The sequence below is a fragment of the Osmerus eperlanus genome, chromosome 1, assembly GCF_963692335.1.
Source record: "Osmerus eperlanus chromosome 1, fOsmEpe2.1, whole genome shotgun sequence".
In the NCBI taxonomy this organism is placed as follows: Eukaryota; Metazoa; Chordata; class Actinopteri; order Osmeriformes; family Osmeridae; genus Osmerus; species Osmerus eperlanus.
The window spans coordinates 22024538-22049952 of NC_085018.1; the positions used below are offsets into that span (position 1 = coordinate 22024538).

Genomic DNA, 25415 nt, shown 5'->3' on the forward strand with positions numbered 1-25415 from the left:
CTTGCCATAGCTCAGGTCACTTTGACGCCAGGACTGGGCCACATACAGTACACTCCCCGTGTACAACCTTCATAAAAGGCTCTGTTGTCCTTAATGGAAAACACTCTGACCTACAGATGGGCCCAAAAATTTGATTTTTTTCTCTGCCCAAATCATTTGAATGACTTTAGTTGGGTGTTACCACCCACATTTGTTCATTTGGATGCTGAAAGCCAAAGGGTACAAACAAAGAATCCCTTTAACAACCAAACAAATAAAACTATAGTTCAATGAAGCCAAGGCCAAATGGTATTTGAGGCTCATTAAAATACTTGAGTTGGGTTTAAAGACACTGGGCTGGTTTATTAGCTTCCAGCCTGTGCTGGTTGTGCTTGTGTGTCTAGGCTTTGAAATGGTGATGTATGATGTATAATCAATGCATTACAGACAAAAGATAGATTAAAATTGTAACGTAGAACCGAGAAAATGTAGTGATCCAAATCCAGCCCTTTTTGTGTAATGTACTCCCGACAGGCTCAGGGAAAAGCTTACCGAAAGTATTTGAAGGGAAATTCTAATACTGTTTGATCTGGGTCTGTTGGTTCAGGGAGCAAACAGATCACCTGACCACGAGCATGCTGGGCCAAACCTTTGACCTTTTCCAAACTCCACGACTGGGAGGCTTCCTCTGCATATTTACCTGAGGCTTACAGGACCAATAGGGACCTGGACTGCGTCAGAGCTGAGTGTTGCCTGCTGAGGTGTTGAAAGGAATTACAAGTAACTATTCAAATTCTTACCGTGTACCTGAACATGTACTGTACTTCCTGGTCGGCTGTCCATGTACCTGGGTTTAAAGCAATCTGTTATGACTGTGTACTTGAGGCTTAGACAAACAATGTGGACATGCTGTCTCGACCTACTTGATGAAAGTCAAGATGTTGACTTGCAGTTTTCACACTGCATGCACATTAGGGTTGAGGACAGTTGTGCCTCTCTCTCACACACACATTTCTTGTGTGAACTCCGGCGTGTTCCTCTAGCTTGAGTTTGATTGACAGTGGGGGGTTTTCCACTCTTTTTCTTCTTCTTCACATGCGTTCATAAAACAGAAGCCTAGGAAAAGGGATGCCTCTCCAACGCCTCTGGTTGGAACAGGATAAAAAAAAATATATTGGATCGAAAGAAGCAGCACCTCCAAAAATAACTGTTACTGAGCTGTAGCTAAAAAACTCTCAGAGGGCCTCATTTGCTTACACAACAAGTTTATTGGGGACAAAGCTTTATTATATCTGAAAAAATCCTACCCAGTGTACCATTTAAGACTACATTATAGCAACCTCTACAATGCCACATTGCAGACTGCATAATCACTGGTGACCCCTGCTGTTCTAAAGAAGAACTGCTGTCGAGAGTTTTAAAGGAGGAAGTGGGTCCTGGGATCGGATCTTTTAGGAATCCCACAGAAGCAAAACTCCTTGTGAAGGACAACAGCTCTGTCTTTCTCTCCCTCTCGCACAAACACATCTGGAGAATCTTACACACAAAGTTAGACCCCTTCTTCTCCCTTTAGCCCCCTATCTAGACAGACAGCCGTCAGTCTGTCACCCAACACCAGCGTTACCATAGAGACTTCCCTACTATTCAGACTCCAGTATAATTGGCTACTGTGAAGTCTAGTCCAGGTAGTGACAATTCCAATATTTATTACAATTTATAAACACGTCAGTCACCACTAGACTGTATGTCTTACATATTGGGGTCAGAAACCTGTGTCACGGAAAGGTGTAGACTAATATTAAATAAAGCAGTCTACTACACTAGTCAAGTATGGATTCAAAGAATTCCGCACCATATACTGGAAATAAATTACATTAAATCAGAAACATTTAAAAATAAACTTAACTCTATCCATTGCTGTTTAGACACCATACCTTAATATGCTTAATACTGAACCCTACTATCAGGACTCGCAATTAACTGTTTTCCTCACTGTCCAAGTACCGTCCCGAAGTGCAAAATTAATCGTCCCAAACTGAACTTGACCTGTCCCAAAATGTAAATTCTTGTGTCAAGGTTATTTGCAACACTATTTAAGTAATCCATATGGTAGTGAGGCTCAAATCAATGTCTGAATTTCAATGTGAATACATACACAATAGAATACACTGCTATTGCTTCATGGTGGGGCTAACACAATTCTTGTAAAAATGTTTTGAAAAACAGTTTCTAAATGTTGGAAAAAGGTTTTGTGGAAAAAAATTGGGGAAAAACGTTTTTCAAAAAAAGCTTTCTAAAAGGGTTTTGAAAGGTTTGAAAAATATTTTCGAAAAAGGTTTCAAAAGGTTGAAAATATATTGGCGATTTCTTTTTTTTTTTTTTTTTTTTTTAAAGGTTTGAAAAATAGGGACCTGACTCGCAATTAACTGTTTTCCTCACTGTCCCAGTACCGTCCCGAAGTGCAAAATTAATCGTCCCAAACTGAACTTGACCTGTCCCAAAATGTAAATTCTTGTGTCAAGGTTATTTGCAACACTATTTAAGTAATCCATACGGTAGTGAGGCTCAAATCAATGTCTGAATTTCAATGTGAATACATACACAATAGAATACACTGCTATTGCTTCATGGTGGGGCTAACACAATTCTTGTAAAAATGTTTTGAAAAAAAGTTTCTAAATGTTGGAAAAAGGTTTTGTGGAAAACATTTTGGGAAAAACGTTTTTCAAAAAAGGTTTCAAAAGGTTGAAAATATATTGGCGATTTCTTTTAAAAAATAGATTTCATTGATGACTACTTGATGAGGACTCAAGTACTCTACTGTGCTCTGCTCTATTCTGCTTTTCTCTACTCTGCTCTCCTCTCCCCTCTCATCCTCTCTCCTCTCCTTTTACTGTGTGTAAAAAAACAAAAGTTTAGAAAAAAGTTTGTTACGGTTGAAATTTTTTTTGTGCAAAAAAATGTTTATAAAAATACAATTCTAAAAGGTTTGAAAAAAGTTTTGGAAAACATTATTTCGATTAAATGCTTTGAAAAAGTAATTTTTTTAAGTTTCTAAAGGTTTGAAAAAGGTTTTGGAAAAAATTTTCTAAAACAATTATCTACAAAATGGTTTGAAAAATCTCCCAAAGTCTGTTGAACTGTCCCAGACAACTTTTTCATCAACGACGAGACACCGTTAATTTCGAGCCCTGCCTACCACCCAGGTATGCTAGGTTCAGAGAAGGATCGTCCTTTCAGCAAAGCAGACACACAGAACAGAGCAAAGAGTAATAACATTTTTATTTGAGTTTTTAAAACAAAAGCCTCATGTTTATACAGTGATGATGGCTGACGGTCGAGGCAACAGTATCTGTCATGTGGCGTTCTGAGAGAGGAAGAGGACTGCACTCAGACAGACAGTGAGGAATCCATGCTTTGAAGAACTCTTATAAATATCCATTATGGCATCAGAAAAGATAAACAAATATAAATACAGAGATTGTTTTTAGTTTTTGTCTCTTTCTTATTTTCAAACAGGAAAGGAGTGCAGACATCCAGAGTAAGAGGCATGGCCTTTTCGCTCTCAGAACGCATAGGTTGCAATGATTTGTGGCATTTTCTGACCATTGATTGGTTGATGAGAATGCCAGGTTGGGAAATAAATGTGGTGTGTATGCATGTGAATGTTTGTAGTAAATTTCTTGGATCAGATGCAAAAGTTCCTGGTTGGCTATCCTGCCTACAGCACGTCTGGACAGAAAGGATTGTGGGTATTGTAGTCACGGGGACGAGAGGGGAGGGGGTCTCAGAGACCGGTGTCGTTATAGGTGGGGGAGGCCACTTTCAGGATGCTCTGCGCATTATCCTCCACCAGGGGGCGCCACTTGACCTCTCCAGTCAGCAGCAGGTCATCCCCATCCAGAGCATCGATGAACTGCATCTGCAGGTACACACACACACACACACACACATATATATATATATACCCCAAGGTCATAATCATTGAACACGCACACACAAACCATGGTCATCAACCTCCCACACACTAGCACACCTAACACATGCAAGCATCCCAGTCAGTCATCACATACACATGTGTAATATCAAAAACAGACAGAGAGGCCAAGATAAGTGGAGTGAGAAAGAGAGGCCAAGATTAGTGGAGGCCACAGCGGGGTCAGCCTGCAGGTGTTTCTGAAGGAGTGCTTTTAATAACCCTCGCTTTCTGTGGGAGAGGATAATTTGAAGAGAGGAGAGGAAGGACTACTCTGTACTGTGTGTGTCTGAAAGTGTGTGTGTAGGGGTGTGTGTGTTTAGGGGTGTGTGCCCTCTCACCTGTTTGCGTACGTACTCCACCATCAACTCCAGCTGCCTGGGTTCGTCACACTGGCGGTTAAAAATGTTCCTCCACAGGGCCGCTGCAAGAACCCTGTCATCCGACAGCACTCCCTACACACACACACACACACACACACACACAAATAGGCATTTCTGACCTGGATATCATATGAATAATTGAATTGACTGTGGGGACTGCTAGGGGACCTACACACACACACACACTCTCATACCTCATCATATCCAAATATAGCAGCATAAAAGGTCTCTGTCATGGCTCTCATACTCTCCTTCCTGTGGATGGCATCAATCTGGAGGGAGAGAGAGAAGTAGACAGAGAGGGTGAGAGGCAGGTGGTAATTATACCACACTCCGCAGGATAAACAGTCCCCAGACTCCTGCTCTGCTTCACTTCCTGTGGTGTGTTCACATTTTCCACACGCAGGCGCAGGGGACGTCTGACCAAGCTGAGCACCCGGGGAACGAAGCATCAGGACAGCGGCGTGGCCTGCATGCAACGTGATAGATCCCCTCAAGGAAGTTATAACCTCAAAGAGCAGCACAGAATAGCTACAGAGTCCGGCCTGCCTCTAGCTTGCTGGGCAGCTCTACTCTGGGTGACACCACAAGTTCTGCCTGGAGAGAGATGGGGAGGAGGCACCTGTGCATAATAAAGAGACCTGCACACATTCAGCCACATAGGTTGGGATAAAGGGATGGAGTAAGGGAGAGGGATAGAGGGAGAAATGGAAAGGAGGTGGACTGAGGGAGAGGGGGTGGAGGTAGGGTGAGAGGAGGTGAGTGGAGAAGGAAAAGGGGGGAGGATGGAGGGGCGTGAAGGGGTTTGGCTGGCACCTATGGTATTTTCACCGTGGAGCGAATGACAAGTGTTTTGACTTCTCTGCCGCTCAATTAGCAGGTAACATGAGAGCTGAAACCCCTGGCTGAGCCTGTGTGTGTGTTACTGAGTGAGTGTTGTTTCAATGAGTGAATGTTATTGTGTGCGTGTGTGTTTAGGCAGTAACATACATGGAGTATGATGTGATTATTAATGCTTGCCCTCTCCAACACAAACTCACAAACACACACACACACAGCTCAGTTAAAGTATAACTACTGCAAGTAGCCTTTGAAGCTCCTCTCTGTTCTGAACTGGAGAACACACTTCCATAACTGGGCAAAGTCTGAATTCTCTGAAAGATACTATACAGTACATTCATGTAGTTAACAGGCATCCACTCTGCCCCAGCTTGTAATTGTGTAACATGTACTTCTACTGTGTGAATGGGCCAGTGCACACTAGTAGAACTGCATGGACTGCAGAGGTCTGTTATTCCATGTTCATGGAATGTGTGTGAATATAAAGCCATCTATTTTTCTCTTCCTGTCCTCCTGTTCCGACTCAGTTACCTGCTTCTCTCTTCTCTCCGTCTGTGTTTCAGTGTGTGTGTGTGTGGGTGTGTGTATGAGAGAGTCAGAGAGAAAGAGGGAGAGAGAAAGAAGCTACAGAACACAGATGCTGAAACCCTGCCAGCCAGCTCCCTCAACGATCACTATAAATCTTCAGGGCTCAGCTCTCTTCAAACTTCCTACAGAGACAAGGCGAGTGATACAAAGAGAGAGAGAGAGGGAGAGTGATGGTCGGAGAATGTATGCACCATGTTAAAAGCACATTGGGGGTTACAACCTGGCCGAAAGGGCATAGTTTTTAGTTCAACACACACACACACTTGTTAATTGATCTTATATTTGAAATAGGTGAAGTGTGAAGGGGAAGCTGTGTTGATCTGAGCAGAGAATGTGTGTAAGTGTTGACTGATCCAAGTTGGAGCTAGTCAGTGAGTCTGCAGATCAGAGGAGCTTCACAGCTCAGGAGGAGGTAACTATGGTGGCAATCCAGATTCTGTGATGGGATCAGGGTTGGCCAGGCAAGGTACTGTATGGCTGGTGCGAGAGCCCGTAATGTGCTGGCTGAGGTCCAAGTGTGTACATGTTGACATGACCTGACAGGCCAAGCTGGTCTGCACTGGTTCTAATGCTTACATAACTGCTTGGGACCAGAGTTTTAACACACACGTCCACCAAACCCTGGACAGACAGCACCATATCATCATCATCATCATCATCATCAGTATGGTATTACTACCTAAAATTGCCTGTCTGACAAGCTTGGCCAGCTCAGTATGCTGTAAGCTTGAAGGTGAAGCAGCAACCGGAAAGTTGGCTGCGATCGGTAGCCGACATCTGTCCTTCTAGACTTTCAAGAAACGCGCACACAGTCAAGGTTGTTGCCTTGCTATCTAGATTAAACTGTATGATGGTACTAGTGATGTCAACGGTTCGATGTTATCTGTTAACTACCAGGAATATTTTTGAACGCTTACGCCTGTACGTCTATTGGCTAATTTGCAAACAGTCCGCTAACGATATCGCTAGCTAGTGCTCTGACGTAAAAAAAATAAAATTTTTGAAAAAGCTTTTTAACTGGAACTGACATCCCTAGATGGTACTTTTCTGTCGAACTAGTAAAGGGTTGGGTATGGTGTCAAGGTCTTGGATGACATAAGCAGGTCAACTGGGAGGAATGAGAGGGCTCTGTTTGTGAGATCACCCTTGAGGAGGGTGGGGTGTGTGTGCGTGTGTGTATGAGGGGGGTCACTGCAGGTGTTTTCACAGCTGTGTGGAAGGCCTTTGTCATGAAGTGATTGGCTGGAACATGGAGGAGGTCTACCAATCCCAGCCTCAATCTCAGCTCTGTCCACAGCAGCTGTGCACACGGCTCAGTACTGGAGTGGTTACATATGTGAAACAGACCGAGTTAGGGTGTGTGTGTGGGTGTACATTCAGCAAGTGAATGAGTGTGTGAAACATATTGCGTGCATGTATGGATGGATGTGTAGTGTGTGTACTGTCTGTATGCATGTGTGTGCGCGTGTATGTGCGTATATGTTTGTGTGTGTATGCATGTGTCTAATGTATGTTTGTGTACTCTATGTATAGTGTGTGTACTGTCTATGTGCGTTGTGTGTGCGTGTTTATAAGGGCGTGTGTATGTATATATGTGTACTCTATGTAAGTGTGTGCGTGTCTCACCCCCATGATCTTGCTCCTCTGTTCTACGTCCTCCCACATGGAGTGGACGATGTAGCGACACATGTACTTCCCCTCGCGACCCTCTTGACGCATCCGCACCAAACACATCCTGCAGGACAGACCACACCGCTTAGCACACACTTTGGATGATGGACGGGAGTCTGTTGGCTGAACGGTGAGGGAATCGGGCTAGTAATCCGAAGGTTGCCAGTTCGATTCCCGGTCATGCCAACTGACGTTGTGTCCTTGGGCAAGGCACTTCACCCTACTTGCCTCGGGGGAATGTCCCTGTACTTACTGTAAGTCGCTCTGGATAAGAGCGTCTGCTAAATGACTAAATGTAAATCATTCATCGATTCATTTCCGTTAAGAATTTAACCGATTACAAATGTATTAAGCGGATAACGTTTGCCGTCTCCATTGTCTGTCTAGAAATGGCAGTAATTGCGTCCCAGTGTTCCCGCTATATTCATCATTACCACCGCTGCTTCAGAATTGTATGAAATGTCATGAAGTTGCGACTTTACGACTGCGGAGCTGTCCGAACTCAAACGAATGGTCTTCCGTTCTCTCTCCACTTGAGAGGATGAGCAACTGGAACCGTGAAAGGACGTCAATCACTCGCAAAGTCATGACAACCAAATAAACAACAGCGCAAAATCAGCAAAGCACTTTTTGCTCAGGCAATGACAAACAGGGCAGAGGATAGGATATTAGCTAGCACTAACGTTAGCTAGCTACAGTAGCACTAAGCATAGATATATCTATGGCACTAAGTACTCCGGCTGTTCTTTTCAATTGTTTGTGCATTTTGTATTTCAGTCCTTAATGATTCATCGATCACTGATTGTTAACGTGTTACAACAATCGGTTAAGGAATATGCACTAAATATTTTGCGTGTGTGTGGACTGAGATGGTTCTCACCACACATGCAGCTGTGCCACAAGGAACCAGGAGTTGAGCGTGTCAGGGAGGGAGCATTCTGGAACACAGAAAGTAGGAGAGGTTTCAGCCAACACATGAACACACACACAAAAACCTTCTCTAAATCCCAACTACATTACCACCACCTACTCTAGCCAGGTTCTAGAGCCCAGCCTAGCTAGTCAGAAGCAGCCAGTAAAATGTCATATAAATCAGCTGGTAACGTGTGGTATAAATCAGTCAGGTGGTGAGAAGGTCCCAGTGGGCCTATCAGAAGAACAAGTCAGAGCGGCCCAGCGCTGGAGGCAGGAGGGGGGGCCTGGCTCAGTGTGGGTCTGGACCAGAACACTAATACTGCGAAGCAACACAAGCTCACACGCTAACAAACACAGACAAAACCCACCACTAAAACTCTGCACTGGACTGTTCTGGTTGTTATCCAGCTATGAGCTGAGCTCTGTGTAGTCCAGATCAAGCCTGTTGTCAACACCCCTAGCCCACTGTGGAGCTTGCACAGTGGGACTGGGCTGGACCTATTGCTGGGTAGACCTAGACCACCAGTGTCAGAAGCAACCAGGGAGCCTGATCATCACTTCCTGGCTGACTCAGCATGTAGGAAGTGTCACATAGTTCCACCTTTACCATTGGTAGTTCTGGCACCTATACCACTGGTAATCCACATGAACTGTGGAGGTGTAAGGTGAAGTTCCCGGCTTTAAGACTGAGACCAAGTGTTTTGAATCATTACATATTCCCATACTCACTTTCAAAGAACTCATCGTAGTTGATCCTCTCTACACAGCACGTGTACATACGCAGGGCTGCAATCTTTATTTTCTGTATAAAATAAATAAGAGAAATTGATGATTCTTCACATTAGGACAAAATGCATCCTGTGCATAGCTAGGCATTACAACAGTCATCAGTGCTAACATGTTGGGAAGGGTAAAACTGTGTAGCGATAAGCAGAGGATGGCAGAGGTTATAGATAAGGATAGGACTGTGGAGAACACTATCAGACACCAAGGAGACACCGTAGGGGACAGGTACCACTCACCCATTTGTTGTATTTGAGGGGTCCTGTGAAACCCATGGCCTCGATGAGTTTGGTGAAGGCCCCCACCTCCTCTTCTGTGGCCTGGGGAGTCTCTTTCACATTCAATAGCTGGAGGGAGGGGTGAGGGGTGGGGCATGTGGGGGAGAGATAAAACAACACTGATATCCATCTCACTGACTCCATCAAAACAACTCAAGGGCACATTGCTCTAGGAATACATACGGTGTACACACACCCCTTTTTACGGCAAACATCTGCAGCACTGTGGAACGCTGCTGGAAACAAGGGCAGCTGTCCTATATCATAATAGGCTCATCTATATTTAGATACGTGTTTCTAACCCAGTGCAGACCAGGTGTTCATGCCACCCTGACATGTCCTGAGGTACCCTACTTTTTCACCAGTGTAAATATCCCAGCAGCTGCCAAACTGGTCTGCCTCAGGATTAGGGTTGTGTGGGTCAGCTCAGTCAATGGCTACTGGCTAGTGATGGATCACTTTAACCCAGCAGGCCTACATGTGTCTGGAGGTGGGATTTAACCTAATTCTATGGTGGCCTCTAAAAAAGGCTTTCTAATCTCTGTTGCTGATTGGAAATTAGACTTGGAACGCAGCCACTCAGGACAAACCAACCTGAAGTCCTTTATCCATCAAACCTTTCCATGAAATAGACTTGCAGAACCATGAACGATATAAATATATATATATATTTTTTTTTTTTACAAACAAACAACATGCAACTGTGTACGTCTGTATTTGTGTGTGTGTACCCGTCTTACCGGTGAAGTGCTGTGCAGTGTCCGACATTGTGTCTGGGAGGGAAAGGGGGCGCTGGCCAACTGGCAAGCTACTAAAGTTCTGGCAAGACAAGCCTCCTGCTCAAATGCCTGAAGAAACAAGGAAAGAAAGACAGAAAGGGGGGGGGGGAGAGAGAAGAGTAAGAAAGAGACTTGAAGCTAGGAGTTCAAATTCTACATTTCCAGTGATCCTTCTAACATCCTGTAATCTTTACTTCCAAATGAACAGGAGGAAAGTTCCTCCTCTGGATCCTTTCCTCACATGCATATTTAAGTAGGAAGCCAGGGAGACAGAAGATATTCCCAGAGAAACCACTCACCTACTTGACACATACTGTGGATGGCTATTCTCCATGGGACTACATCCTGATTACACATACACACTGGATACTCCACACCAACAGCTGTAGTGTTGAGTTGCCCCAGGATTGTGGCATTTGCCATTAGTGTTTCCTATAAACCTGTCTGACAATGCATAGGTTTTAAAAGTGTCTGATGAGAGTAACTGTGATGACGGTAACTGTAATGAGTGTATGACTGTAATAATAAGGAGAGGACAGGGCCATATTTTACACTGGGTAAAGGATGGCTGGCGATATCAAGAGCTAACATTAACTTTGACGTTGCCTTTTTACCCACCAATCATAATATACGTAGGTATGAATTCGTCCAATGCGATTTAGCAAGGTCGACTGTCTATCAGACAATCAGTAGTTAATGAAATAATATGAAAAAAAATTCTAACGTGTCAAGTAAGGAACAAAGTGACCTATTTGAGAAAGGTGTGTGTTAGGTTTTAAGTTTGAAACTACGTTGGTAACAACAGCAAACGAGAATATTGATATATATGTACAGTAGCTGCAAGATAATCCAGTGAATATAGTTCATTTATGTTGGGGGCAGCATTAAATAAAGGATGAAAATATACCACTGCAAACGCCAAATTTGCCACTTAACATTGGGTAGCATTCGATAGCTACAGTGCAGTAGAGGAAAACATTTGAATACGGGGCCTTGCAGTCAAGTACAAATACTTTCGAAGGGAGAGTGATTTAGCCGATTAGATGATTGTAAGCGGTTGTTTCATTTAGCAAAAGGGGCAGAGACATGACATCTACTAGTAATGTTACGTGGCTAAAGCTATTTGCTACCTTGCTATATTAGATAGTAGCCTGGAAAAATTACCTTTCCGAAGGAAGACCTGGACGCTGACACATTTATAATGTTCCTCACGGCAGACTGCAACGGTCGCCGATACATGACTCCGCCAGAAGTTACAATAATCAAATATTGCAACCGCGAAGCGGGAATCAGTGAATTGTTTTCTTCACGTTTTATAACACTTGATATTGTCCCTCCTACTCCCCAGCAATGTCATAGGAATCTGTCCCACAGTCAATGTTGCCCGTACTGAAAATGCTACTCTCTAAACTTTCCGTCTTTCGCTAAACCGTTATAGTGTCTGTGTAAGTGTCTGTGTGAGCGGGTCCGTATGTTATTTGAAATATGTAGGATACAATTTATTTGTCAACAACTAGCTTATTGTGATATATATTGCACATTCATGAAAACGTCATGATTTTAATTATTGGGCAATAGCCTGGCAGACTTGGGAGAATGTAATCTCCACTGTTGTCCACTAGAGAGTGGAAATCTCATTGAAAAGGCGATGGAGTAGCTACATATCTTCCTAATGTATGGTAACAGAATCAATTTCTATGAATTGTATTTAATGAACCATGGGCCAACTAGTCAAGTGAGGTGGTGACCTTCATCTTGTATAAACAAATTAAGATACCATGTCCTGGTGTAGGGTAAGGCCAGTGCTCTACTCAGACATAGTTACAATAGGCAGATACAAACATTATCCTATATAAACATTTAGAACAACAAACTGATCAATACTTCTGACCAAGATCATAGCGGTATGTCCCAGGCTTTGTGTAACCAGGTGATTTTCTATGTAAATGAACCAGATGTTGTCCCTTCCACCACCACCTACGTTACCAGACCTCTGTTTGGGATGGAGGGGGTGAATGGAGCAGGACCAGGCTCCTCGGCTCCCAGACCCCAGAGTAAGCACAGCCATGCATCGCTGCATCTGCAGATTGTTCAAAGGCAACCAAGCTTAGGAACCTTCCTGTCCTGCTGTAGTCCAAAACATACACAATATGGAATTGGGCACTTCTGCATGAAGGATAGAGAAAAATAATGCATGAACCCATAACCCCCCCCCCCCTCACCCACCCCAAATCACCCCAAGCCACACACACACACACACACACACACTCAATAGCAAACACACACATACTGAGTACACAAATGTAAACATGCAGTCACAAACAGTCAAGCACACACGCACACACACACTCAAGTGAACATATGTACAGTCACACATGCACTCTCTTTCTCACACGCACACACACACACACACAAATACACTTAATACTGTGTGCTATAACAAAATTCTAACACAACAAAAAACACAGCTTGCCTGGCTGGGTACTTTTAAAGTGTGGATGATTTCACAGTGGGAAATGAGTTAGAGTGAGGTAATGTTTTAGTTGTCTCTGTGACGTGTGTTGATGCTAGGTGAGAACTTTCCCCCCTCCAGCGCAAGGTTTCTCTCTCATGTTGGTGTGTTTTGGACTCAGGAAGGAGTGTGTCACGATCATTACTAGTGACATATTACTCTTACTCTTAACGCTGTCTTGTTTGCGCCACTGCGAAATCTGTCCAGCATTACTGCATGACGTCAGAATGAGCCCTTACACTGCATTGTCCAAATATTGTTTGTGTGTAGCTGTAGCGCACTTTGTGATTCCTGGTAAGTGGGAAAGAGGGTGATTATCGTGTGAGGTTAACCACAAAGACTTCTGGGAGCTGTAGTGTTTATCCAACACCTGGATTCAGCCAAGCACCCAGACAGGGGAGGGCTATTCTGCCAAACAACTGCCTTTCTGTGCTTGGTGACTACTTGTCACACAAGTATGCTAACTCTAGACAACACCATTTTCTATGTTTTTTAGGTAAACTAACCCATCTCACTTCTTGCGAACTAGACAAGTTATGCTAATGTGTTTGTGCAGACATTACTGGAACTGAAGACGGCATAGTTGCAGTCTTGCTCACTGGTCACATCTGGGGGAACAACTCCTCTGATCTCATAGATGGCAATGCATTGTGGGAAAGCACTAGGGTCCCGATTCAGACATCGGAATGCTGATGATATGTTCAAGGAATTTCTCATCAGCTTCATTTTTACAGAGTGCTTCATCACAGTGCGTGGTGTTTGACATTGTGAGCAACACAGTTGGGGCTCCGCAGTGCTGGGATCGTGCAGCATGTCTCTCAACATTCTAACCCGGATTCATTCATGAATGAGCTATGGCTGCTTCAAAACTTTACTTGATGACTCAATATTTGAACCGACTCCCCCCCCCCCACCGTGCCCCCACCACCACTGCGCCCCACTCCCGCAGAAAACTAAGAGTAGGACTGCAGCCTCTGCCCCGAGTTTCAGAGTGTTTGGATTAATAAAGGGTGATTAATGGGGACACAAGAGGAAACGTTGGATTCCTGCTCTGCTCCTGTTCCTGTGAGAAACCTCTGCAAAGAAAGCAACCATAAATAATGTTTGTCACGGCCTGGTGGACCCACCATTCTGCCTAGGAATGCTGCAGAGTGGGCGTCACTGTGTGTGTGTGTGTGTGGGAGAGAGAGATTGTGTCCTCGTCACCCTGTCTGGCAGCATCTTATTGGACTGTGTGCAAAGTAAACAGAGGTCATACACACACACACAGACACACGCACACACATACACACACACAGAAAGAGAATGGTGGCTCTGTCACTCCTCAAAGACACATTATAAAGCCTCAGACTTTTATCATCTCCTACAGCCACAGGGTATAAAGACCATTAATGTCTTACTAAAGTAGCTTAGTGCTTTATTTCAATCTGCTCTGCATGGGGAACAGTCCTGCTGTGTTAGAGGCAGTAAGAAAGCCATTACCAATGCCATTAAAACAGCAGAAACAGATGAACACAGTCTGGGATTAGGTTCAGCATCGATTTCGATCACAGCTGAAACAGAGGGTAACTGTATTGATGGTTTGATACTAAGTGTGTGGATGGGTTGACTCTGACTGTATGGATGGGTTTAGACTGACTGGTGGGGTTTTAGTTTTACACAGGGGCTCAGATTATCACCACAGACCTTTTTCTCTGCATGTGAGAGGATGGCAAAGATAGGAGAGGGACAGATCAGTGCCGAGAGACAAGTCGAGAATTCTGTATCAGAGAAGAAAGGAGTGGGAAAGGGTCGAGGTACTGTAGGGATGAGGAATGTTCGGAGAGGAGGGTGAGGACAGAGAGAAGGGAAGTGGAGGAAGATGGACAGAAGTCGGTGGAATAGAGGTGGATGGTGTGCAGACAATGGTGGAGGATGGGGAGAGGAGGGTGGAGAAGAGGATGGAGAGGAGGGTGGAGAGGAGGGTGGAGAGAGGAGGGTGGAGAAGAGGATGGAGAGAGGAGGGTGGAGAGGAGGGTGGAGAGAGGAGGGTGGAGAGGAGGATGGAGAGAGGAGGGTGGAGAGGAGGGTGGAGAAGAGGATGGAGAGAGGAGGGTGGAGAGGAGGATGGAGAGAGGAGGGTGGAGAGGAGGGTGGAGAGGAGGGTGGAGAGGAGGATGGAGAGGAGGGTGGAGAAGAGGATGGAGAGAGGAGGGTGGAGAGGAGGATGGAGAGAGGAGGGTGGAGAGGAGGATGGAGAGAGGAGGGTGGAGAGGAGGATGGAGAGGAGGGTGGATAGGACGATGGAGAGGAGGGTGGAGAGGAGGATGGAGAGGAGGGTGTAGAGGAGCGTTGAGGTGATTGAGGTGCCGTGTCCCAGAGAGAGAGAGAGAGAGAGTGTGAGAGAGGGAGAGAGAGAGAGTGTGAGAGAGGGAGAGAGAGAGGGTGAGAGAGAAAGAGAAAGAGGGTGAGAGAGAGACAGAGACAGGGTAATTTCCTGAGCGTAACGTGGGGCTGAAACAACACTAGTGCTGACAGAGCCTAAGAGGTTAGGGTCCTGCTGCACCTTAGCTCAGCTGGCTGATGTTACCACTAACACCTCCGGACGCAGGTCACCAGGCTCCTGTACAAACTGATGACCTAACCGCAGCCTTGCTGCCGAACAACACATGCAACGTGATCCGCCCTGCTCTGCCAGCCTGACAGGGCACACGGTTCTCGGTCATTGCATAGGCTAAACTGCTGTAAGTTTGTTATTAAAGTTATGGAGGGACGCCCGCACACATGCAGAACAGTTCTGCACAGACAATAACTCAGACATGGGGAAAGTGACACTGGAGGCTGGAGGAGGACTGGAGGCTGGAGGGGGGTTGGAGGCTGGAGGGGGACTGGAGGGGGACTGGAGGCTGGAGGGGGACTGGAGGCTGGAGGGGGGTTTGAGGCTGGAGAGGGTTGGAGGCTGCAGGGGGTTGGAGGCTGGAGGGGAACTGGAGGCTTGAGGGGGACTGGAGGCTGGAGGGGGGTTTGAGGCTGGAGGGGGGTTGGAGGCTGGAGGGGTACTGGAGGCTGGAGGAGGACTGGAGGCTGGAGGGGGACTGGAGGCTGAAGGGGGACTTGAGGCTGGAGGGGGACTGGAGGCTGGAGGGGGACTGGAGGCTGGAGGGGGACTGGAGGCTGGAGGAGCAGGAGGTTGTGAAGGACACAGGGGGTTTAGTGCCATGATTTAGACTGGAGCTTGCAGCACTGCGGGTGGATGGGGGGTAAGTGTTGCAGGACTGAAGACCAGGTTCTGTGGGGCCCAGGGTCTGTGGGCCCAGGGTCTGTGGGCCCAGGGTCTGTGGGGCCCAGGTTCTGTGGGGCCCAGGGTCTGTGGGGCCCAGGTTCTGTGGGGCCCAGGGTCTGTGGGGCCCAGGGTCTGTGGGGCCCAGGGTCTATGGGGCCCAGGGTCTGTGGGGCCCGGTGCAGCTAGCAGGGCCCCTGGGTGCTTGGAGGGTTTGGGGGGGTTGAGTGGTAGAAGACGAAGGTATCAGATGAGATTTAACGTTCCTGTTTCGTACTACAAAGGTGGGTGGAGGGTGTAGTTAAACCTAGGCTGTAAAAAGGCATGAAGCAAATGCCCCTAGCTGGCTGTTTAGGTGACCTTGTGAAGGTGACTGGTTCAACATTCGAAGAATACAAAAATTATGAGATTCTATTACACACATTATACTAGAAATATTGAAAAGTGGTTATTCACTGCTGTGTTTGCTCTGGCAGATGTGGAGGTGAAGAGGCTGTGAGAGAGCGAGAGATGCTGTTTGGCTGCACAACTGCAGGGTGACAGATTGCTGTCCGGTTAGGCAGGCAGCGAGGGGCCAAGGGAACTACTGGGAGAAAATATGAGTCATTCACAAGAGGCCATGCCTACTGGTGCCATAAACACACACACACGCATAAACTTGCACAAATACACACTTACACTCCCCCATGCACTCAGAGTTACACACACACTTATAAACACAGACATGCATAAACGTACACACACACACAAACTTTCACACACACGTCCTGCTGCATTTGTTCAGTGTTTCCTGGCCGAGGGCAGGTCATGCCTAGGTGGGGAAACTGTGACATGTCAGAGACGCCCGTGATAATAAGCACCACGGGATCCCTGCCAACAGAAACACTGCCCGGGTAGACACACACATGCACACACGCTCATGCACAGAAACACACACACACACACACACATGGGACAACGCTACTGTTGGGCACTACATAGGGCCTACAGACTCATGGGAACATGTTAAAGAGTGGGGCATGGTCAAACGAAGGATACACTGGAAACCAGAGTGTGTCGGCCCTGTGTTGGTAGAAAGGACTTTGACGTCTCAAAAGCGCATTGGTAGAAAGGACGATGGCGTCTCAAAGGCGCATTGGCGGAGAAGACGGCACTGTTTCAACGGTGCATTGGAAGAAAGGATAGGAACATTTCAAAAGTTGTGTTTCCAGACAGGACCAGGTCATTTTTAAAGGATGCAGTGGAAGATGGGACAGGAGGTGTTTGAAAGCCCATAGTTTCAGAGGTCATCCAGCCAGTCGAACAGCCAACCATCCCTTCAGCTGGTCAACCATCAAGCCATGCACTCAGTCTACCAGTCAACCAGCAAACTACAGTCAACCAGTCTTCCAGTCCCGCACGTGATCACAAAGTATCTGAAAACAATGTGATAAACAGCAGGGAGAGAGGGCAGAAGAGAGGAGAAGAGAGATGGGAGAGAGGAAAGGAGAAGACAAGGGAATTGGGAGAGAGGAGAGAGGAGAAATGGGAGATGGGAGAGACCAGAGAAGAGAGAGGGGAGATGGGAGAGAGGAGGGGAGAAAGGAGAAAAGAGAGAAGCGGCGGGCATTGGGAGTGGACGGGCCAGGCCAGTGTTTTAGTTGGCAAGGCGACGGCTCCACGGCCCGGCCTGGCTCGCGACGCTGAGCGGTGACCTCATATCTGTAAAGTTTGTGCTAACATATAATCACCCCTGAATGCTGGGGCCGGCTTTAACGGGCTCAGAGAGGCCTGTGGACCTGGCAACACACACCTCCAGGGCTGAAACACTGGCTCCCTGCTAATTACCCTCCATAACAACCCACTTAAACTGTTACTGAAACCCTCACCTGAGCACCGCCCATAGTCTGGAACCGTTGACCTAGTGTGTAGGCTGTGCTGCAAACTGATCCTGGTCTGCTTGTGTGCAAACCATGAGATGTGAACACTGTGAATGGGATTCAAAAACACTGTGCTGCATGTTTGACGGTTATGTGTGTGTTTCCCATGTCCTGTGGTCCCCACGACATCAGTGCATTAGCGTGCCGTCTGCATTTTTGCTGTGTTTGATTTGGAACAGTAAGTGGTGCTGTTACCCAGGTTCCTGCTTACTGGTGATTGGTTGAGTGGGGTCATATCCTTCCTCTGGCCTCACCATCTCTCTAACTATCTCTCTTTCTCCTTCTCTTCATGACCCCCCTTCCTGTCCTGATGCTCTTTTTTTTATTTTTCTCACCTTTCCTCTCTCTCTTGTCCTCCCTCTCTACCCCCCCTCCCCCCACCCCTCTCTCTCTGGCAGAGCCAGTAGAGGCAGCTTGTTATGTCCTGCTCGCAAGAGAGGACTGGCTACTGTAAAACAATGGTGTTTTCTTTTCTGTTTACAGTGAGGTTGATGTCCGTTGTGCTCCTCTGTGTGTGCTGCTCTGAGCGGCTGCTCTGAGCGGCAATGCTGGGGCCACGTGGGGTGTCTGGGCAGCGCTGGGGCCACGCGGGGCCTCCGTAGGGGGGCTGTGGTGCTCACTGGCTCCTTGTTTAAGCGGCTGCTTTATTGCCACAGCCTGGTTTTCATTGAACATCCCATCTGACTCTTTACAGTCACAGCTAACAGAATAACATCAGCTTGATGCTAACTCATACTGTATGTTGTGGGTGCCTGGACGAGAATGGGATGTGACAGAATGAAAGATGAAGAGAACGTTTTTTTTCATGTTGATGTTTTTACCGAGCAATGTGTACACAAAAGGAGAGTTCTCCAATGATATCTGATATGACTTGGCTTGTTGACCAATGCATAACCTAAGTTGTAGTACATGTGACTGTGGGAGTTTAGTCCTAAATCACTCCCTCCTCACCCACATATGCGGTTCCTCTCATCCTCTCTACATCCCACCCCATCAGTGGAGCCTGCTATAGGCCCCTGCTCAATACCAGTCATTTTTTAGTACTCCTCCTTTTCTCCCCTATCTGTTTCTCCATCCCCTCCTCCTACATCCCCTCCACCTCTTCCTCCTCCTAAACTTCCCTCTCTTCTAAAACCTCCTCTTCTTTCATCTCCTCCTACATCCCCTCCACCTCCTCCTCCTCCTCGTCTCCTCTCCCAGGCCTTGTTGACATGGCCAGGTACTTCCTCCTATCCAAACCTCCAGGAGAAGACGAGGAGGTCCTGGTCGTGTAAACAAGGCTGAGGTGTCGTAAAACGGCCAGCGCTGAGTGATGTCAGCACACCCGGTAAAAGGACCACTCTGCCCGTAAATTAACCTTTGCAACAACAACACGGCAGGGCAGCGCTGGAGGGGGCGAAGGAGGAGGAGAGGGAGGAGGAGTGGGCGGGAGTTGGTAGTATTGGGGTGGGGGGGGGGGTGAGTGAGTGAGGAGGACACAGGGTGAAGAATATGTCTTCCTGTCTCCTCCTGCCCTCCCTGGTCCTCTGTTTTGCGGGGAGTGAGCGAGGAGGACCGAGGTGCGTCTAGAGGCAGGCAGGCCCGTGGAAGAGGTTGAACGCTCCTGACACTGTGAAGGTGTTCTCTTTGGTTAACCCGTATGTCCCAACATGAGGGTAGTCCGGAGGAGAGCTCGGGATTAGAAGGGGCGCAGAGAGAGAGTGGAAAGAGAGCAATAAGATACAGAGGAGAAAGAGTGACAAGGAGAGAAGGAGAAAGAAAAGAAAGATTCGGGAAGAGAGGAAAGGAAGACAGAGAGGACAGGGTGGGACTGTTCATGGATGTGAGCTCACTGGTATCTTTCTTCGCAGAACTGTCAGGATCGAGGAGGAAAGATATTAGAAAGACAGCTCTCCTCCTCCCCCATCCTCTCCTGCTTCCTCACAAGCACTCTGACACACAGTATATCTTCACAGCTCCCCGGACCGCTGGGTCAACTTGACAACTTGTGTGTTTGAAAACATGTTCCCATTTTAGACCGCTGTGCAGTCCATATCTCCAGTGAGACTAAACACTCTCTCAGTGGTCTAGTCTAAGTTAAGGTGGAAGCCTACGTATCCTAGTCTTGTAGTCATCCAGTGGAGGTCAAACTTGGTCCATTATTGGAGTTCTAATCTTCCAGTAGAGGTTAAACTGCCTGTCATCTGACACTAGTTACTCTCATACTTTCCACAGTTTAATGGAGTCCCTACTCAGCGGGAAACATCCCATTACGCTCACACACTCCCACGTCCACACACACGTGCTAGCACACACAGACACACACACACACACACACATGCTAGCACACACACGTGCTAGCACACACACACACACATGCTAGCACACGCACATGCTAACACACACAGACAGGTTCCAGCACACACACACTCGCACGACTACACCCTCGTGCTAGCACACACACACGTGCTAGCACACACACACACACACACACACACACATGCTAGCACACACACAGAGAGTAAAACGTACGCATACACACAAACACGCATGCTTGTGCACACACACTCAGAGAGTCACACATACACCAAGACCTGCACACATACACACACCTGATTTACTACTGAGGGTGTTAAGTTGGAGTAATGGTCTAATTTTTTAAGGTGTCATGTTATTTCCCATAGTGCAGTGCAGTGGAAACCCTTGCCTGTCTGCTGCTCTCACTAGCGACCGTGCTCCTAACAGGTCTCCTCTGACCCCTGTGGACACCATAATGCTGTTGATCGGGTTACCATGACGCCGGTCAAGGGGTCAAGACGTTTCCAAGCATTTGTAGAATGATCCTTTTTAACCAGTAGCATTAAATAATGTTGGTGTCAGGAGAGTTTTTTTCTGGCTTTTACTTTTATTTCATAATTTGAATGATAATATTAACAAAAGGTTAAATCGATTATAGTAGCTGTAGAGAAGCAGTAGGGTTGTTTTGTACTGAGAAACATAGCAGATCTTTTTCTGTCTGTCTTTTGGACAAAGGTTTAACGTCAATCAGCTGACCTGGTTAAGTAAAGGGTGAGTGAATTCGAATGCACCGTTCAATATGTTCTATATATGTATATAGCTTCTATATATATATAGCTTCTCCTCTCCAGTCTCCCTCACCCTAGCCCCCGTCCTCCTCACCCCATCACCCTCACTTCCTTTCCTCTCCTCTCTTCCTCCCCCTTATTCAGCCTCCGAACCCCTCCTTCGCCCTCGTCTCTCCCCCCTCTTCTCTCCCCTACTCCTCCCCAGACTCTCCTCTCAAAAACTCTGCTTCTCCTGTTTCTAGCAGTTGAGGAACAGTAGGTGGCAGGAATAATATGTTGTGAAGTAAAGAGGGTAAGTAAACAGGAGAAAACAGCCCTCCATGGTTCTAGCACAAGGCCCTGTCAGGATTTATTAGGCTGGGAGGTCCCTGGCGGGCCCTGGCCTACCGTTAAACAGCCCCTGATAACTTAAGCTGAGTTTGGGGACAGTGACATCATAGCAGCAGTGTTCTTTTCCTTGTTTTTCCTCGGCGGAGTGAAAGTTTACCCTAATTCATTCGCGGACAGACTCATTTAGCTCAACTTAAAAAGCAAACGAGGGATGGATAGAGAACAGGGTGTATCTGCCATCGTATGGGCAGGGAGGGGAGGAAGGTGAAATGGAAAGGGGAGAAGGGGATGAGGGAACAAGGATACTAGGGGGAAAAGGAGGTGAGGAAGGCATGATGGAGGAATGGGGGGGGGGGGGGTTATGGTGAGAAGATAGCCTAGTTTATTGGTTTGGGATGCGAACCCCTACAGATTGTCCTGCTAATAGTGAGTAATATTGGTCTGCTAGCTGTCAGCACTGGGTTCATATTAACACTCAACACAACTGGTACCAGTTAGTGTAGCTGGCCCCTACTGGCCCACTCTGACCATAAATTCTGGGATATGCTTTTGGCTTCTCTTTTTAAACACACATTGACATTATAGACACATTGACAAGAGGGCAAAGGAGGACAGCACTTTATATTCCTTGAATGTTTACAAAGAAAATGGTTCACATAGCATTACAGATCTGGGCTTGGCCCTGAAGATAGCAGATATCTAAATAGTATTTTAGTAGAGAACTCTTACCTTTATTATGGTAATGTAGTCTGGTAACCTAGTATGCAGGACCATTAGTTGAGTTTGGTACTGTAGAATTCTACTACTATAATTGAAAAAAGTTCTACATATGTTGTAAACTGTAAATCTGCAGCTGATTGAAGAGATGCAGGCTCAGATTTCCCCTCAGACCTCAAACCTACTCTGCTACATCAAAAAACACAGTTTCTTGTGAAATCGTGTGGGTGTGGATTTGTGTTTCCCTCTTACATGTGCTAGTGTGTGTGTGTATGGGTGTGTGTGTGTGTGTGTGTGTCTGTCCTCATGTGCGTGTGGCGCACCAATAGACAAAACCTTGTTCCAGGCCTGTCTCTGACAGTCTCTGTTTTTATTTCTCCGTCCCCTCTCAGCCAAGCAGCATGTCCCTGTCAGGACCACAGCGGGTTCGGACAGCCTGTTTGTTTCACTGGAGGAGAACTGTCTTGAACTAATTACCTGCTCCCACACCAGCACAACTCAGCCTCCTCTACCTCCTCCTGTCAGTACAACTCTAAACGGTGTTTGACAGGAGGGCTAGATTAGAGGTCTCGGCCCTCTCTCTCAGAGCCCACCCGTCTTTATCACATGTGACACCTACGGCAAAACATTGGACGGAGGGCCTAGTATCGCTGACAGGAGCTCCCAGAACTTCGCTCAGGCTGAAGACAACTCACTCTAGGGTCTGGAGAGAGACCTGGCACAGATATAAACACCAGGGTCAGAACCACACACACACACTGCAGAGTGGCCTGGTCCCAAACAGGCCTCTCCTGTCTCCTCACACTAGTGGTCACTTAGGGTAGATGTTTAGGTTTGGACAGAAGGTTTGTGGTTCAGATCCCACCTGTTGTTGCACACATATGAGAAGTAGACCTCCCATGTTAACTAGTCATCAGTTAGCACACCAAACGCCACGCCTAGTGTCCACTAGGCTGTGTGTGCAGCATGTGGTCTGTATCTAAGCTCCGATGGCATACATACAGCACCCACGGAGACCTGCACCAGAAATCATTACACAGGAGCAGACCTGGGTCAAACTTTATAAATACACAACCAAATACCCGAACGTGCTTGAATGATCTCACCCGAAAAGCTTTGACACCACTCAAATGGACTTCAATTACTTGCTAAAGTAATTGAAGTACAATGGATGTTTGCAATTGACCCATGGTCTCCATGACCACTCAAAGCCTGGTGGTCTGCCTGGCTGTCTCCAGCAACAGTGACTGCACACACAGTGATGAGGTGAGGGGGAGGGCTGTCTGTGACCACAGCAGTAAAGCTGGCTGGCTGCTGGAGTTGGCAAACCCAGTGACACTGCAGTGTTTATTTGAGTGTTTAACGTCTCCGACTCACACGGGGCATCTTACAGAGAGGCCGTAGGAACATGGAGTTGAGAGAGAAAGAGAGAGAGAGGCACACAGGCACTCCCAGGAGGAATAAATAAACAAATACTGCAGAGAGATGTTCGCATATGAGGAATGTGTGTATGAGAGAGAGAGAGAGAGAGACAGAGAGAGAGAGAGAGAGAGAGAGAGAGAGAGAGAGAGAGAGAGAGAGAGAGAGAGAGAGAGAGAGAGAGAGAGAGAGAGAGAGAGAGAGAGAGAGAGAGAGAGAGAGAGAGAGAGAGAAAGAGAGAGAGAGAAAGAGAGACAGAAAAAGAGAGAGAGAGAGAGAGAAAAAGAGAGTGTATGAGTGTAATATAATGTGTGAGTGTGCACTTGTGTATGTGTGTGCCTATGTGTGTACGTTACCATCCGGATCTGATCTAGTCGATCCTGCTGTAGCCCCTCTCTCAACTCTGTAAACCTGTGCAGGAAGGACTTAGTGGACGTGAGTGATTGGAACACAGTGTTTGTTTATAAGATCTGATCTAAGCTCATAATGACCATAACCTGATCAGGAAACAGCCACACTGGCAATCCAGCTGGAACGGTTTACTGGCTGGAATATGAAGGGAAAGATCAGCAAGAAGAAGAGGAGAGGAGTGGAGGAGTGGAAGAGGGCAAAACAGAGGAGAAAAGAACAAAGAAGGAGAGGAGAAGTCAAGAAAAGAGAGGAGAGAGAGCAGATGAGGAAAGTGGAGGAGAGGAGAAACCTCTGGTTTTGATTCTGATGCCTGAGCGAGTCTTTCAGTATGCCTGTCGACACATACACACACAGGATCTACCATGGCTGGGTTTGAATTAGGGTCAATCTACTGCGAGAGCGTGTTAACACACTGAGCTACAGTGGCTTAATCTACATACATTTAAGACACCTCTAGTCCCTTACTTTGTAAATCCATATCCAGATGAGAGGAGGGGATGGGAGTGAAGGGGAAGACAGGGGAGAGGAGAGGACAGGAGAAGATAAGAGTTTGAATTAGGTTTGAACTCCAGCCCTTACTCTACACTTAGTTAAGTCACCTCCAGTACTCTATAAAACCATCTCCCGCCCCTGCTCCTCTTCTCCCTTGGCAGCTGCAGCAGCTCTGAGTAGCCAGTCACCAGCCCTGAAAGAGCTCCTTTCTTTATGCCTCCTTCCTGCCACCTTCACTAAACACCTCCGATTGCAGGGGGCTCCTGCAGGTCCACAAACCAAACAAAGCCTGCCTCTGAAGTGTTGCTGCCACAGCTATAAGCCCCTCGCCTCCTCCTTCTCACCTTCTCCTTTCCTCCTCTACCTCCTATTTCCTCCCCCTCCTCCATCTCACTTACCCAAACCTCTCCGCTCTCATGCCTTTCTTTTCCTCTTCCCGCTCACCTTCCTCCCTTAGACTCTCTCCCACTAACTCTAACCCCTTATGTCCATCTTCCTTTCCCTTTTTAACCCTCTGTCTTCTATATCTATCTCTCTGTATCTCTCTCCATCTCCCTGGCTATCCCGTTATTGTGCTGGTGGCCATCTGGTTTCTATTGCTGCAGAAGAGAGAGAGAGAGTATGGAGACCTTGGATATGGTCCAGTCAGACCCAAAGAGGGAGTCTCAACAGCCCCTGGGCAGAAGGAGAGAGAGGATGATTGCAAGAAAAAGAGAGCAACATAGAGATATAGAGGAGACAGAAAGATTGATCAAAAGAGACAAAAAAGAGACAGTGAGAGAAGAAAAACAAAAAGAGAAATAGACAGTGAAAGATTAAATTAAAAAAAGATGGAGAGCAACAGAGAGAGAAACAGAAAATCTTGATTTTATAGCCTACCCTAATTGTTCCCTCTGGGAGGGGGGAGGGGGGGGAGGGGCGGGGGGGGAAGTGTTCGCTTAGACCCTTTGTTTGTGTGAAGGTGAAGAAGGTTACCATTACGATTTACAATGTTGCTATGCATTGGGGCTGTGGTTATGGAAGACCAGGCATCCTGGGAGTCCAAGAGAAGCTTCAGATCTCGACATCTGTCGCACCTGCAGGGGGGAGGGGGAGGTGG

General features: G+C 46.8%; 1 protein-coding gene across 1 annotated transcript; it reads right to left on the reverse strand.

Moving 5' to 3' along the window:
• Positions 1-3244: 3244 nt before the first annotated feature.
• On the reverse strand, positions 3245-11564 carry LOC134027114 (ubiquinol-cytochrome-c reductase complex assembly factor 1). The gene is made up of 9 exons (XM_062470274.1): positions 11357-11564; positions 10154-10261; positions 9375-9482; positions 9082-9154; positions 8318-8375; positions 7393-7501; positions 4533-4610; positions 4297-4410; positions 3245-3901 (listed from the first exon to the last, which is right to left on the reverse strand). Exons 1-9 carry the CDS (start codon positions 11429-11431, stop codon positions 3767-3769), a joined length of 858 nt encoding a protein of 285 aa, XP_062326258.1. The 5' UTR covers positions 11432-11564; the 3' UTR covers positions 3245-3766.
• Positions 11565-25415: the final 13851 nt, after the last annotated feature.